Source organism: Musca domestica, unplaced genomic scaffold, assembly GCF_030504385.1.
Source record: "Musca domestica strain aabys unplaced genomic scaffold, Musca_domestica.polishedcontigs.V.1.1 31, whole genome shotgun sequence".
Taxonomy (NCBI): Eukaryota; Metazoa; Arthropoda; class Insecta; order Diptera; family Muscidae; genus Musca; species Musca domestica.
In genome coordinates, this window is record NW_026712309.1 from 3,963,539 (window position 1) to 3,977,950 (window position 14,412).

At 34.3% G+C, this 14,412-nt stretch overlaps 1 protein-coding gene across 2 annotated transcripts in view; it reads left to right on the forward strand.

The window, feature by feature from the left end:
- The window catches only part of LOC101889286 (protein sine oculis), a 133,599-nt gene that overhangs the window by 89,708 nt on the left and 29,479 nt on the right, over positions 1-14,412 (forward strand). For both annotated transcript variants that reach the window (XM_059124982.1, XM_005176920.4), the window contains exon 6: positions 3,901-3,956. In XM_059124982.1, coding sequence (XP_058980965.1) covers positions 3,901-3,956 — 56 coding nt within the window. The remainder of the gene's footprint in view (positions 1-3,900; positions 3,957-14,412) is intronic.

Genomic DNA, 14,412 nt, shown 5'->3' on the forward strand with positions numbered 1-14,412 from the left:
CCAGAACTCAAAGAATGTAGAATTTGGTACAACGATAACCGATTTTCCCTTTAAGATATGGAAAAAATGCAATACTAGTAGATTCTGAAACGAAGCAAAAAATAATCATGTTGCAAATCCCCTATTCTGCATTCTATGACCTCAGTTTGTAACACAAAATTTCTGGTTTCTTTAGAGACAAAAAAAAAATACAATTTTGTGGAGGAAGCCTTAAAATATATGCCAGAGATGAAAGCCTCAAAAACATTTTGTGGAAAGAAAATCTCCAAAGGTCTTTTATGTACGGAAACCCCATAAATTGTCTTTTCTATGCAGATGACCATCTTTAGGTCTGTTTTAAATGGAACACCTGTAAAACATCTTCCCTGGATGGAAGGCAAACAAAAGGTTTTCCGAATACTAGAACCTTATTAAGGTCTTCCGTCCATCGAACCTCCGAATTTTACATCCCTCAAAATTATCTTTCAAAAATTTCACGTTCACGATTGTTATTTCTAAAATATTCAAAATACATATTGTGCATTAATATTAAGATATTTATTTTTAAAATGTTCTAAAACTTTGAAGCTCATTAAAATTTGTCACAAAATTAACAAAACAAAAATCAAAATGTCATTACAAATGGCACCCGGCAAAAACGAGAGAAAAATATTAAAAACATTTGACATCATTTTGACAAATATGTGTAATATAGACATATTACCAAAGCCAACTGGCTAAGGAAAATTGAAATAACAAAACACATTTTGAAAGAAAACCGAGAAAAATCAAGTATCCAAATACTATTGCTGCTGTGATGAAATGCAGATATGAAAGATAAGCCATTCGACATGAACGATGAAAAAACAAAATATGAAAGAAATTATGAAATTAATGTTGAAAAGGCTCATTTATCACGGCTAATGGTGCATGTGTGTGTTGTGAGGGGGAAAGATTTTTAGATTTAAAAAAAATATTTTTATCTTTTATTTAATTTTTATAGAAATTTTAATTATATTTGAAGTCATAAGGAGTTTTTTCTTTATTTAGCAAAATATTTGCATATACATATCTATAAACATGTTTTCCTTCATTTCTATATTTACTCATTGAAAGAACGGATTAGATCCTAGGCCTTTTTTGGGTCATATCCGTTTCAGGACATTTGGAATCGATCTAGGGGCGTCCTTCCGCCCGGCTAGTGGGAGTATTCGATGTCATCCAAACTTGGTACATCAAAATATTACACTGTGCGACAAATTTCAATTTGTTCAATAACAGCGGGAAAAGAGAAAACACGTGTTTCGGCGTGTCTTTGGCAATATTACGAGGAATAAATTTTAACCCCAAGCGAGTCAAAGATAGGGTCTATTTGGTCCTTTTTCAAAATATGGTTAAAAACTCCCTTTAAACGGGATCGAAGCAATTCAAAATATTCTACCATATTATGCGTCATAAAATTCTACTATAGGTCTTAAAAGACGTTAAGAGCCATACTTTGTGAGATTGTGTGCAAATATCACCAACAAAGTATATTTTAGATGGATGACGTCAAGGACAAAAATATTCTTCATCAAAATTCACTATAAGCCACCAAAGAAAATAAATCTCTATTTCAATTGTATACTAAAAATATACTTGCATCAATATTCCTAAAAAACCCCAAAATATTCCCTAACTTTTTGGTAAGAAAAAGGAAAAAAAACCAAAAAAAAAAAGAATAAACCATGGCTAGAGAGGGTATATATCATTTGATACGAGCCTCGTCGAAATAACGGTTTTAGACCCTAGGTCTCCTTGGGCCACATCCGTTTCAGGACATCGATCTAGCGATATCCGTTCGTCCGTCTGTCTGTCTGGCTGGCTGGCGCGCACGATAACTCTCAAAGGGAGTATCCGATTTGATTCAAACTTGGTACATCGTAATATTATTGTCAAACTGAGATGGAGTTGGGAAAAGAGCAATATTGGTCCACTCCTTCTGATACCTACCCCACAAAATGTCAAAATTTTCTAAGAAAATAATTTACTGAACGGGAAGAGAAAGAATAATCCGAACTTGCTTCAACTTTGCAAATACTAATATTTGCATCAGTGCTAGGTCAGGTGTGATCCACTCCAACAAGTACCTCCCCACCTTTTAAATATTTATAAACATTATAAAATATGATGCGATTGTCTTCAAACCCCCCCCCCCACACACACACACACAAAGTGCCACAATTTTGAATTATTACAACTCTTATAAAATGTGATGTAAGAGTCCGATAGTCTTCAAATTTCACACATCCTAATAATTTTAATAATCCAAGGTCTGGTGTTAAGATTGAGTATATCGGTCTACTCCTTCTGGTACCTCCCCCACAAAAGGTATAAATTGTCAAAAAAAAGACTCTGCACAGATATACAAATTTTGCTCCAACTTTGCAAATCCTAATATTTGCATCAGTTCTGGGTCAGGTGCGAAAATGGATAATATCGGTTTACTCCTTCTGGTACGCCCCCCACAAAGGGTCAATATTTTGAATAGTTATAACCCTTATAAAATATGATGTAAGAGTCCGATTGTCTTCAAATTTCACATATCCTACAATTTTTATGAACACAAAATCTGGTAGTAAGACGGAATATATCGGTCCGCTCCTTCCGGTACCTCCCCCACAAAAGGTGAACTTTTCCATGAAGCTCATAAAATGCGAAATTAACATCCGATTCCATTTAGACTTGATACATTTGAATATTTCTATCAACACAGGATCTGTCATAAAGATGGTAGAGATCGTACCATTCCTTCTGGTACCTCTCCCATAAATGTTCAAAGTTTTGAATAACCAGAATGTTTATAAAATCTGAAATAAGCATCAGGTTCTCTTTATATTTCACACATCCCATCATTTCCAGTAACACAAGATCTGTTTTGAAGATGCGATATATCGGTCCACTCCTTCTGGTTCCTCCCCCAAAAAGGGTCAAATTTAACCCATGAAGCAAAATTAGTATCCGATTGCATTCAGACTTGGTACATCTCAAAACTTCAATCAATAAAAGATCTGTTATAAAGATGGTAGAGATTAGACCATTTCTTCTCCCCTCCCCCACATAGGGTTCAAGATTTTGAAAAACAAAACGCTTAAAGAAAGCGAAATAAGCATTAAATTCTCTTTAAATTTCACATATTCAAATATTTTGGGTAACACAAGATCTGTTGTGAGGATGATACACATCTGCCAACCATTCGGGTAACTCACCCACAAAGGTTCACAATTTCCAATACATATATCTGTCATAACTCGCGAAACAAGTTGGCGATTTTTTACAACATACTATATCTAAATATTTCTCTTAACCAGAAATCTGATAAAAATATGAAATTTATTGGAATTAATGATTTTGCATAAAATTGGATATAAATGTTCGATTCCCTTCAAATGTTGTACATACCAATATTTTAATCTGTATTAGATGAAGTATGAAAATGGAATACTTCGGTCAGTTATATCTGTTACGTTACGCATATTTCCACATTTTCCAAAAAGTTGCACATATATCATATAAAGTATAGGAACTAGTCTATATAGTCCAAATCTGGCACGTTGTAATAGTTATATTAGTCTTGGGTCAGATACGAATTTGTCAATATTGGCCAATTGCTTCAGAACCTCCCCCATAAAGAGCCAACAGTTTGAATAATCAAAACGAATGGTTAAGGTTATAAATCTGTCGAGTTAGAGTGATTTCCTTTATTTGGAAATAGCTAAACAAAAAAACTCTAATTTGTTTATATATATTTTATTTTTTTGTAATTTACTTTTTAAATTACATTTTAAAATTGTGCTATTTTCTTCAATTTTTAAAAATATAATATGGCTTTTATTATTATATATGTATATATCTAAATAATATCTATAATTATTATTCCAGGTTTCCAATTGGTTTAAAAATCGACGACAAAGAGATCGAGCTGCCGAACACAAAGAGTGAGTATTCAAATTTTAGAATATTTTCAAAAATTAGCCAACTCAAGCTATCAAACAAATTACCAATTTGACATGTAGAGGTTACAAAAATATTTTTTTTTTCAAAATTCTTGAAAATTAATCTTCATTAAATTTTGAGAAAACAAAAAAAAAATAGTTTTGTTACTTTAGCTTCTGTGATGGTCGGCGCATTATTCAAAACCAAAAAAAAAAAAAAAAAACAAAAACAAGGTGAAAAATTAATGATTTTTACATGAAGAACACTTTGCAGCAGAAAAAAGTGTTTTTCATTGCTGGCTAATTGTTTTTGTTTGTTTTACGTAAAACAACAACAATAACAATGAAAAATAAAGAATCTGAAAAAAAATATGTCAAGGTTTTTATATATTGTATTTAAATATTTTTTTGTTGGCATATCTACCAAATAAATACGTATTTTTGCATGGAAAAATGTTGAAACATTTTCTTACAGCAAGAAAGTGCACAAATTATTTTGCTCTCTCTTTTGAAACAATAACAACAAATGAATATATCAAATGTACAAAGACATGAAAATACATTGCCAAGAAAAATATTAAAACCGAAAAATATATATTCATACATTTTTACATTATACATTTCTTTAAAATTAATATACACCATTTCCATTGGTAATTTGGAAAATGATTTTTCTACAACTAATTTAAAAATAGAAATCAAAAGCAAATACATTTTCAAATATTTTTGTTTTAATTGTTTGTCAAACACTTCAAAATTCTGTTTGTCTTCATCTTCCACGCAGTTGATAAATAGTTTTTCTGCTACAAATCAAATGGCGCTTAAGTATTTTGAAGTTGTTATTGTCATTGCGCTCTCTCTCCTCTCTCTGCGCGACAACATATGGCCACAGCATACCTACCCACATATGTAAAAAGGATTTTGTTGTCCTGGCCAGACAAATGAGCAAACAAGACATTTTGACTTTTGTGTTTTTATTTGCCTTCCCCGAAGAGGTACCGTGACCATCAAAAGGCGGAAACTCTTGAAAATCCATTTTCAAATTGTCATTAAAGTGATAGTGAAAATTAACAGTCGCCTACAGCTGGACAGTGTTGCAAGGACATAATCGACCAAATGGTCTGAACAAATATTTAAAGAGTTATCACGGAGCTGCAGACAATAAATATGGAAATAATTAAGATGGACAATGTCTGTGGTGAAAAGAAAATAACATTTAAATATTCAAAGTCAATGAGTTACAATATGTTAGGGATTGGAAAACAATGACCACAACATGCAGACGAGCCTTAAAAATAATAAAACAAAAATCGTTTATCTTTTCTTTGAAAAAAAATGTCAAAACGCCAAATGAACAAGCGTTCCATTTGACAAAACAAAAATATATATAAGGTTCGAAAAAAAATATATTTTTTGGAAAATCGAGTTTAGCTTCGTCTGTTCTTTTGAAATCAAATCTTGCCAATATCGTCCACTTTTGTTTTTGTGAACAAAAATTCGTTCAACACGATCCGATAACGTAATGGCCACTCCTTGCTGATTTTCGAAGCAAATTTGCACAATTATTCCTCTGGACCAGAGTACGAAAATAAACTATATGAAACGTTTGCAGTCGTTTCGTTCTGTATTTTCTTGAAATTTTGAAACGGAACAAAACCAGTTGAAGTTGCATTTTTTTTCTGCCATTTTTTCACCTTTTTCAGATGTAATTCGAATCATTTAATATGAAATTCAAGAATTTATTTTGTAATTCGTAACACTTAGACTGTATTTCGCAATTTCCATTTGTTATTTGTAACAGATCAATTTAATTTCGATTTCATTTCATTTCTAATCCGAACATTTTCAGTTTTAATTCGAATTATTCCATTTGAAATTGGAATTGTTCTATTTGAAATTCGAATAATTCTATGTTAAATACGAAACCAAAAAAAAATAAGAATATTTTTTTATATTTGCCTTTTCGAATTACAAATAAGATAATTCGAAATACAAATGGAATAATTCGAATAAAAAGTTGAAATCATTCAAATTACAAATGGAATATTTCGAATACCAAATCGAAATATATTTTGAATTATAAATGAAATTTACAAATTACAATTGAAATGTTTCGAATTACAAATTAAATTACAAAATGTTTCGAATAACATGAAAAAAAGATTTAGTCATTTTGAAACGTTTCATGACGATTGGTTCGCAAACGATAAAACTCGGCATCTCTCATCCGAAGTACATCAAGGCAATCGTATTGTTTGTGTATTTCTGACATTGAAAAATTTGTGGTTTTGTTTTGATTGAAGTACAAAACAATTGAAAAAACATAACAGTTTGTGAGCAGTACGTTATCCGTTTTGTTTATTTTCGAACACTGCTCTGGATCGTAATTCGCACTATTTTTTTTTGTTTGTTAATAAAAAGAAGGAACTAGCGCTCCTCTGATTGGAACGAACTGTTACGAATATTAAATGTTGTTTAAAGGCTTGAACGTGCGTCGACAAACGCTTCGGATTTTCTTATTCAAACCAAAATTACCCATTACAAATCGGTTGATAAACACATTATTTTAACACTAACATGTCGCACGAAATAAGTATAAGTATCGACTCTGAATATGATAGGAATAAGACATTATTTTATATCTTACTGGTAATGTCGACGGTATATTGTTGTCATTACTTTTCGCTTATTTTCGCCAAAAGTGATATATTTTTTGTCCACCTTCAGAGTTTGGAAATTTAAAATCGAGTTTAGGACAGACTGAAATGTTCTCTGAACAGTTTCGGTGGTCTTTGTTTATACCTACCAGCATTCTATGGAGGGTATATTAACTTTACCATTCCAATTGTAAATCCTCGAAATACTCATGATAGACCCTACAAAGTATACGTATTCTGGATCAGCGTATAATTCTAAGTCGATGTTCGTCGGTCTGTTGTAATCACACTGTCTTTCGAACGAATTGAGATAGAAGACTAAAATTATAACCCCATATAACTGTACCTTCCGATATTCGGCATTTTAATGATAAAAGCGACATCATTCACCGGAATTTTTTCAATTTTCGTATTTAAAGTTTGTAATGGGTACTGCATCATATGACAAAACATTTCGTTGGCAGATCCAAGTTTTCGTATAGCCCCCCATATTTTTCGAATTTTTTTTTTTAAATTTTCCTTCCAATTGTTGGAGGGTATTTAAAGTTCATCCCGACCGAACTTAACTGCTTTTTTACTTTCTAATTTTGACATCGCTAACTAGGTTCCACGCTTCATTCCAGCTTTTGCCAACTTACTGCCGAAGTGGAGCACAAAGAGGTCCTTCACCGCCTTTTCCGGTAAAATGTACCACAAAAATGTCAGCAAATTAACCATTTCTATTGACAGTCCGTTGGAAAAAATCTAGTTTTAAAAACTCGCATATGATGATTTGGTAGGACTTTGAAAAATAGTTTAAAATATCAATTTTTGAAAATATCTTTTTAATTTTCACATTTTTCAAACGACTATGAAAGCATAAAAAATTTAACCTCCCACTGCGAAATGTCAATTTAATATAAATACTCAACATTTGTGTGTGTTGACCTCCTTTCAGGCGACTAGAAGTGTTCTAAATATCAGGGAAATTATACTCACAATGTAGACAAACATGCGTTGCGTTATGTGGGCTTGGAAAATGGCAAGTGATGCTCACTGCAATTCTCCGGCTCCAAAATTTAGGATTAGGATTAAAATAATTTCAGAAAGTAAAGATCGAGTCCATGCAGAGCAATTACGTATAGTTAAGCCCTCTTCAGGGAGACAACAAGAGGTATTGCTGAGTTTTTCATGTAGGAATCTGAAAGGTTTGAACGTTTTGTGGAATATTCCCATTATTTTCCCATATTTTTTGTGTAATGAAATCTGAAAAAAAAACGGGTTTAATGCCCGTGTTTTTTTTTCTGTCAGCAAGGGCTGACATTTCACATTTCTTCCATTCAAAAAAAGATTTAATTTCCAATTTTCGTGGAATATGAATGGAACCCCGCGTCTGTCTTCCAGGATATATATGAATATGACCTATGTGATTGTCCAAAAAACTCCGCAAGCTTATACAAAATGTACGTAAATACATAAAAAATATGGGTTCTTTGACTGAAGATCGAATAAAAGTGAAAAAGGACTTGGAAAACATTAAGGTAACAATTTCTGACTTTTTAGGACCCAACCTTAAATCTTCTGGCCATAATTTATAAAATATTTTTAGAACAAAAAATCTCATTTTGATGCAAAGAGATATAAGGACAAATTGTTCTTTAAAAATATCCCTTATTCGATTTGCCAGATCTTCAAACTATACCATTTCCTCCATGTTATCCTTAGACTTTAAAATGACAATTGCCCTTTCAAAGGTGTGGTGTAAGTAGGTCTCGTTAGAGTTGGAATCCTCCTGGCACTTCTTTAACCAGAAAAGTTGTTTCCCGAAAAAAATCTCTCTTTCTCTCCGCTTTTTAAATACCAAGGTTTTTTTCAATATTTCCAAAGCCATGGAATTGGTAGCTGTCATTATCATTTTTCTTATAATGAGATAAAGACAATATAAATTTCTTCTTTATTCAAAAAATCAATCAATATCCAAACAAATATCCATCAAAATTAAAACAGCAGCAGCAGCAACAACAACAACAATATTAACTAAGAAAACATTCTTTACGGTGTTTTTTTTATCAGCCTACATTTTTCAAAGAATATTTGGTACAAAAGGACCAAAACCTAAAAAAGATATCAAATTTCCAGTCATCGGTTCTTGTTGTTGTTGGTTGAACTGTGCCTCTATTCCAAGTATAAGGCATAAGGCGACGAACCCAAAATAATGCGAACATTATCAATAGAGTTTGTCCTAAGAGAAGGAGAGAGAAGAATGGGGGGAGAGAGAGAGAGGGAAGAACAAATAAAACAAAATTAAAACTAAAAGACCAATTTCCAATAATTCTTTAGCCCCACGAAAAAAGCGGGATACAGCCAACAACGCTTACAGCGGAATCAGAGCAAATGTGCAGAAAATGACAACAACAACTACAACAACATAATCTTAAATGTTCCACACCAAAGACAATCCAAGGACAACTCTTTCACAAAAGTGACAACTATGTCATATTACTTGTTGTTCCTACCTTCGGTGGCATAGTTGCCCCGCATGGTACCTAAGGTTGTCGTTTCACTTTTTTTATTGGGTTTCCACGTCTGCGCTCACCCAAGTTCACATGACATTGGACTTACCATCGTCCGTCTACCACTGCTACCTTCTAAAGCTAAGCAAAAGGGAACTGCAAACAAAATGTATGCAAACTTCTTGCTAAGCTTCTCGGCCAAGAGACCGGGAGGTTAAAATTAAGAAGAAAACTTATTTGTGTCATATTAAATTTATTTTAAAAGTCTTTGGGATTGTTGTGGGGAGACGTGGATAGTTTTGGAGCAGAGCAGGAATGTTTTTTTTTCGCTCTCAAGTGATGAGGTGCCTCCTTTTTTCGAAATCGTGCAAAGTGGGTGGTCTACATTAGTTATATGAGGGTTGTTGATGTTCATTTTGAGAGATACACAATGATAGAGAATGTAAAATGCTCAGAGAAAACAACGGAAAAGTGAGAGAGTGGATTGCAATATGATTTATCACTTATGCTTCGATGGCGGCATATAGAAGAGCAATCCTTAAGAGAATTTTTAAATAACTTTCTTGCATTGAATTTTTACTTTTTTAATAAATTTTTAACAAAAATATATTCAAAAAAATTACCTCAAAAATTATTTTGTAAAAACAATTGATGAAAATTATTCGTATAGGGTGAGTTAAAAAAAACTGCAACAAAGTGAAATTTTTACATAATTTTAGCATTTTTAAATTTTATTGAATGCAAGCAAAAATGTCGGACATGGCATCAAATTTTAGAATAAATTTAGATTTATTCGATTTGGTTACCTTTGACACGAATTATGGCCTTCAAACGGCCAATGAAACCGTCACACGCTGCCAGAATATTGCTCTGCGGTATTTTGGCCCATTCACGGCGAAGCGCTTGCTTGAAGTGATCGACACTTTGGTATTTTTTAGTGCCAACCTTGCTTTCCAAAATACTCCAGACACAATAGTCCAACGAATTGGTATCAGGAGATTTTGGTGGCCATTGTGCGATAGAACAAAATCCTTCTTGGTTGGCGCGTGCTGAGTGCGATGGTGCTGAGTCGTGTTAGAATGTCCAAGGTCTGCGGCCAGAATATTTGGGTACCCAAGGCTTTAATACACCCTCCAGAATATTTTCGCGATAATATTCGGAATTTATTCTAATGCCACGGTCGATTAATACAAGCGGAGAGCGACCATCGGCTGTTATGGCGGTCCGCACCATTACCATGGCCGGCGCTTGAGTTCTGAAGGCCAACCGAAGGTGCACATTTTCAGCTGACATCTTTGGCAAGTGAACACGATCATTTTGTGTGTTTACAAACTGCTGGACAACGAATGTTTTCTCATCGGAGAAACCCAAAATCGGCAGTTCACCACTTTCGGCGATGCGAAGCAACTCTTTAGCTCTTTTGAGTCTGTTTTCTTTCTGTTGCGGTGTAAGTTCTTGCACTTTTTGGAATTTCAATGGCTTTACCCCGAGCTTATTTTTCAATATTTGCCGAATGTCCACTGCGACGCGGGTTTCGATCAAGTCGCTTCTTTACTTTTCGAACCATTTCTGCTGATGTTGCTGTTTTCTTCCGTCCACTTCCTTGACGTCGCGATACGCTACCAGTATCACGGTAACTAGCGATGGTACGAGACACAAAAGATTTATTCACATCTAAATGCTGGATGTCTCTAACGATAGCCACTTGTTGTTTTCCAGCCAAATGTAAAGAAATCACACTATCACGCTTGAATTCCATCACGAATAACCTTTTTTTCTGGAAAGTTCTCACTAAAATGCTTTTGTACGCTTATAAACAATATAATGAGCTATCGCTGGAATAATTTTAGCAGCTGTCGGACGAGTGGCTTAGAGATGACAGCAGTCTGAAGTTGGTTGCAGTTTTTCATCCCACCCTGTATATGTCTGTTTTTTGATGTTCCAATATTGACGGAGAATAAGAGGCATTAACGCTCGCGTGCTTACTTGCCCATCTATGGCAGTCGGGATTAGAGTACAATTTCTGAAAATTTCACATTTTGATAAAAGATATATTCACCTTACCCTCCTTCTCTCTCTCCATACATATTTCGTTAATTACCGAAATTATTTTAATTGTATCGACTTTTTTCTGTAACTCAAAAAATGAGTTAGAGAATTCCAAAACTGATCCCTCAAATAAAATACGAGACCTCATCCCTGAACATAAATTCATATCCAAAAAAATGTACCTATCGCTTCGACAACAATCTGTAAGGCATATGTGTGTCTCCACGTAGTCTCCTCATCACTAAGCCGGTTACAGGTTGATGCCCATTCTATCTTCTCCGCATAATCCTGCCCTCTATGCCTTTAAATTCCAATAAAAAAAATCAAAACAACATCTGATAAACATCTCGGCGATTTGGAGACACATCCACGAAAAAAGGTAGTTTAGCTACAACCCAGAGAAAACATTTAAGCGCACACCAGACAATTTGTAATGCAACTTGTAGCTTTAAAAAAAACTCTACAACAAACAAATACAACAACAAACTATTTTTTAAGAGCAAAAAAGGATTATGCACTGAGAGAGTTTTCTGTGAGATGGTAGAGCTTCAAAGAAATTAAAAAAACTCTAAATGTCTTCCGTGATGCACTTCTAATCATTTTCCATGAAGATATTCGCACATGAAACGTTTTAAAGCTTTCTCATAAAGAACAGTGTCAAGCATATGCAACTTGGGTGCCTTCACTGAGCTTAATTCTCTCCACACACACACAACATTTCCCCAAGGGCTTTGGTTTTAGATTTCTTTCCGAAATTATTTTTTTTTCCGATATTCACCGAAATTGGAAGGAATTCAGAATCAGAATAGGAAATTTCTCTGTATATCACATAAATCCTCATAAAGGAGATTAGCCCTACAGAAGGCTTTAATGTAAACACCCTACAAGAGTCTTCTTTAAAGGGTTTCTAAAGCTCTTCTTTTATTATCTTCTAACGTCTTATATTACGATATTTTAGTCATATTCCCAAAATTATAGAAAAGGTCATCCAAATGTGTTCTGTGAAAACATTATTTGTTATTTTATTCTCTGTGTATAATTTCCATACGACAACTCTCTCTCTGTCCGACTAATGCTGTTTAAGCTCACTCCAAGACAGAAAAAAAAACAGAAACAAAAACCAGTAAGGAAAGCTCAAAAGTCGGGCGGAGCCGACTATATGATACCCTACACCACTATGCATATTTAGTAGAGCTCTCGTAAAAAGGTTTATACAGGGCATTTCAGAGCTCTATGAGATATTTGGTACAAAATCAAAATCTATCGAATTCTATCTAATTCTATAGCTATCTCTGAACCGGGTTTCTCCAAATTTTACGTATTAGCTTCTAGACTGAATTCGGTCTTATGTACGAAAATTCAGGTGATTTGGGCTGATATTGACCATTTAGTGCACATTTAACCCGAAATCGGATGAAGATATATATGGGAGCTATATCCAAATCTGAACCGATTTCGATAAAATTTAAAACAGCTGTTCCTGTGCTCCATCTAATACCTGGTACCAAATATCACGGTTGTGGAGTGAATATTACGAATGTATGGGACTAAAACACTAAATCGGATGAAACATATATATGGTTGCTATATCTATATCTGAACCGATTTTCACTAAATTTGATATACTTGCTTCTAGGCTGAATTTTGTCCGATGTACTAAAATTCAGTCCATTTGGACTTATATCGGCCATTTGGTGCACAATTAACCCGAAATCGGATGAAGATATATATGGGAGCTATATCCAAATCTGAACCGATTTCGATAAAATCACAAACAGCTATTTCTGGGCTCCATCTAATACCTGGTACCAAATATCACGGTTGTGGAGTGCATATTACGAATGTGAGAGGCTTAAACACCAAATCGGATAAAACATATATATGGGAGCTATAGCTGTTTCTGAACCGATTTTCTCCAAATTTGTTGTATTTGCTTTAAGGCTAAATTTGGTCACATGTGCCAAAATTCGGGCCATTTGGGCTGATATTGGCCATTTGGTGGTCAATTAACCCGAAATCGGATGAAGATATATATGGGAGCTATATCCAAATCTGAACCGATTTCGATAAAATTTAAAACAGCTATTTCTGTGCTCCATCTAATACCTGGTACCAAATATCACGGTTGTGGAGTGCATAGTAGGAATGATAGGGACTTAAAGATCAAATCGGATGAGAGATATATATGGGAGCTATAGCTATATCTGAACCGATTTTCTCCAAATTTGATATACTTGCTTCTAGGCCGAACTCGGTTGGGTGTGCCAAAATTCAGGTAATTTGGACTGATAGTGGACATTTGGTGCTCATTTAACCCGAAATCGGATGAAGATATATATGGGAGCTATATCTAAATTTGATCCGATTCTCACCAATTTCAATAGGGTTCGTCCTTGGGCCAAAAAAAGATTGTTTGGAAAATTTCATCTCAATCGGATAATAAATGCGACCTGCATTTTGTTCACAAGAATACATGGACAGACGGACGGACGGACGGACGGACGGACGGACAGACGGACGGACATGCATAAATCGACTCAGAAAGTGATTCTATGAAGGTTCTCAAAAGTAACTATGGGTCTATCTCGTTTCCTTCTCCATGTTACAAACAAATGCACAAAGACATAATACCCTTACCACTATGTGGTGTAGGGTATAACAAGAAAATTGATTCACACGCAGTGCAAACATCCAGCCATGAGCATTAAATGATTTAAGAACTGTTATTGCCACACTCACTGCCAGACATTGTGACGCACAGATCCGAAGCCGTGAATACGCTGCAAACAATCAGCATGAAACTGCAATCAACTTTGTCTTCTTTTTCGAGCTCAAATCCAATTTTGGAACGCAGGACAGGCAAAACAAGTTGCTGGCGTGGAGATACTGCCCTGCAAACACACAGACAAATAAATGACATTTTTGTAGATTTGAAATAAGTGATAAAATCAGATTAATGAATGGGCCGCATTTGGTCAGAAATTCGGAATTTTTTGAAAAATAATTTTTGAAAAAAAATAATTTTGAATTTGGGGCTGCAAAGTTTAAATTATTTTTATTCTAAAGAGATCGCACTGAAATTAAAGTCACTAGGCTGTTGAAAGATCGACAGAACATCCAGGGCAACTACCGACAAATGTTTAATATTACGGATGAAATATTTACAAATATGTACACGAATTTACTATTTCTGGAGGATCCTTGCACCAAGGTCTTTTCCTCGCAACGTCATCGCTAAGTCTTTCCAATCATCCCACATAG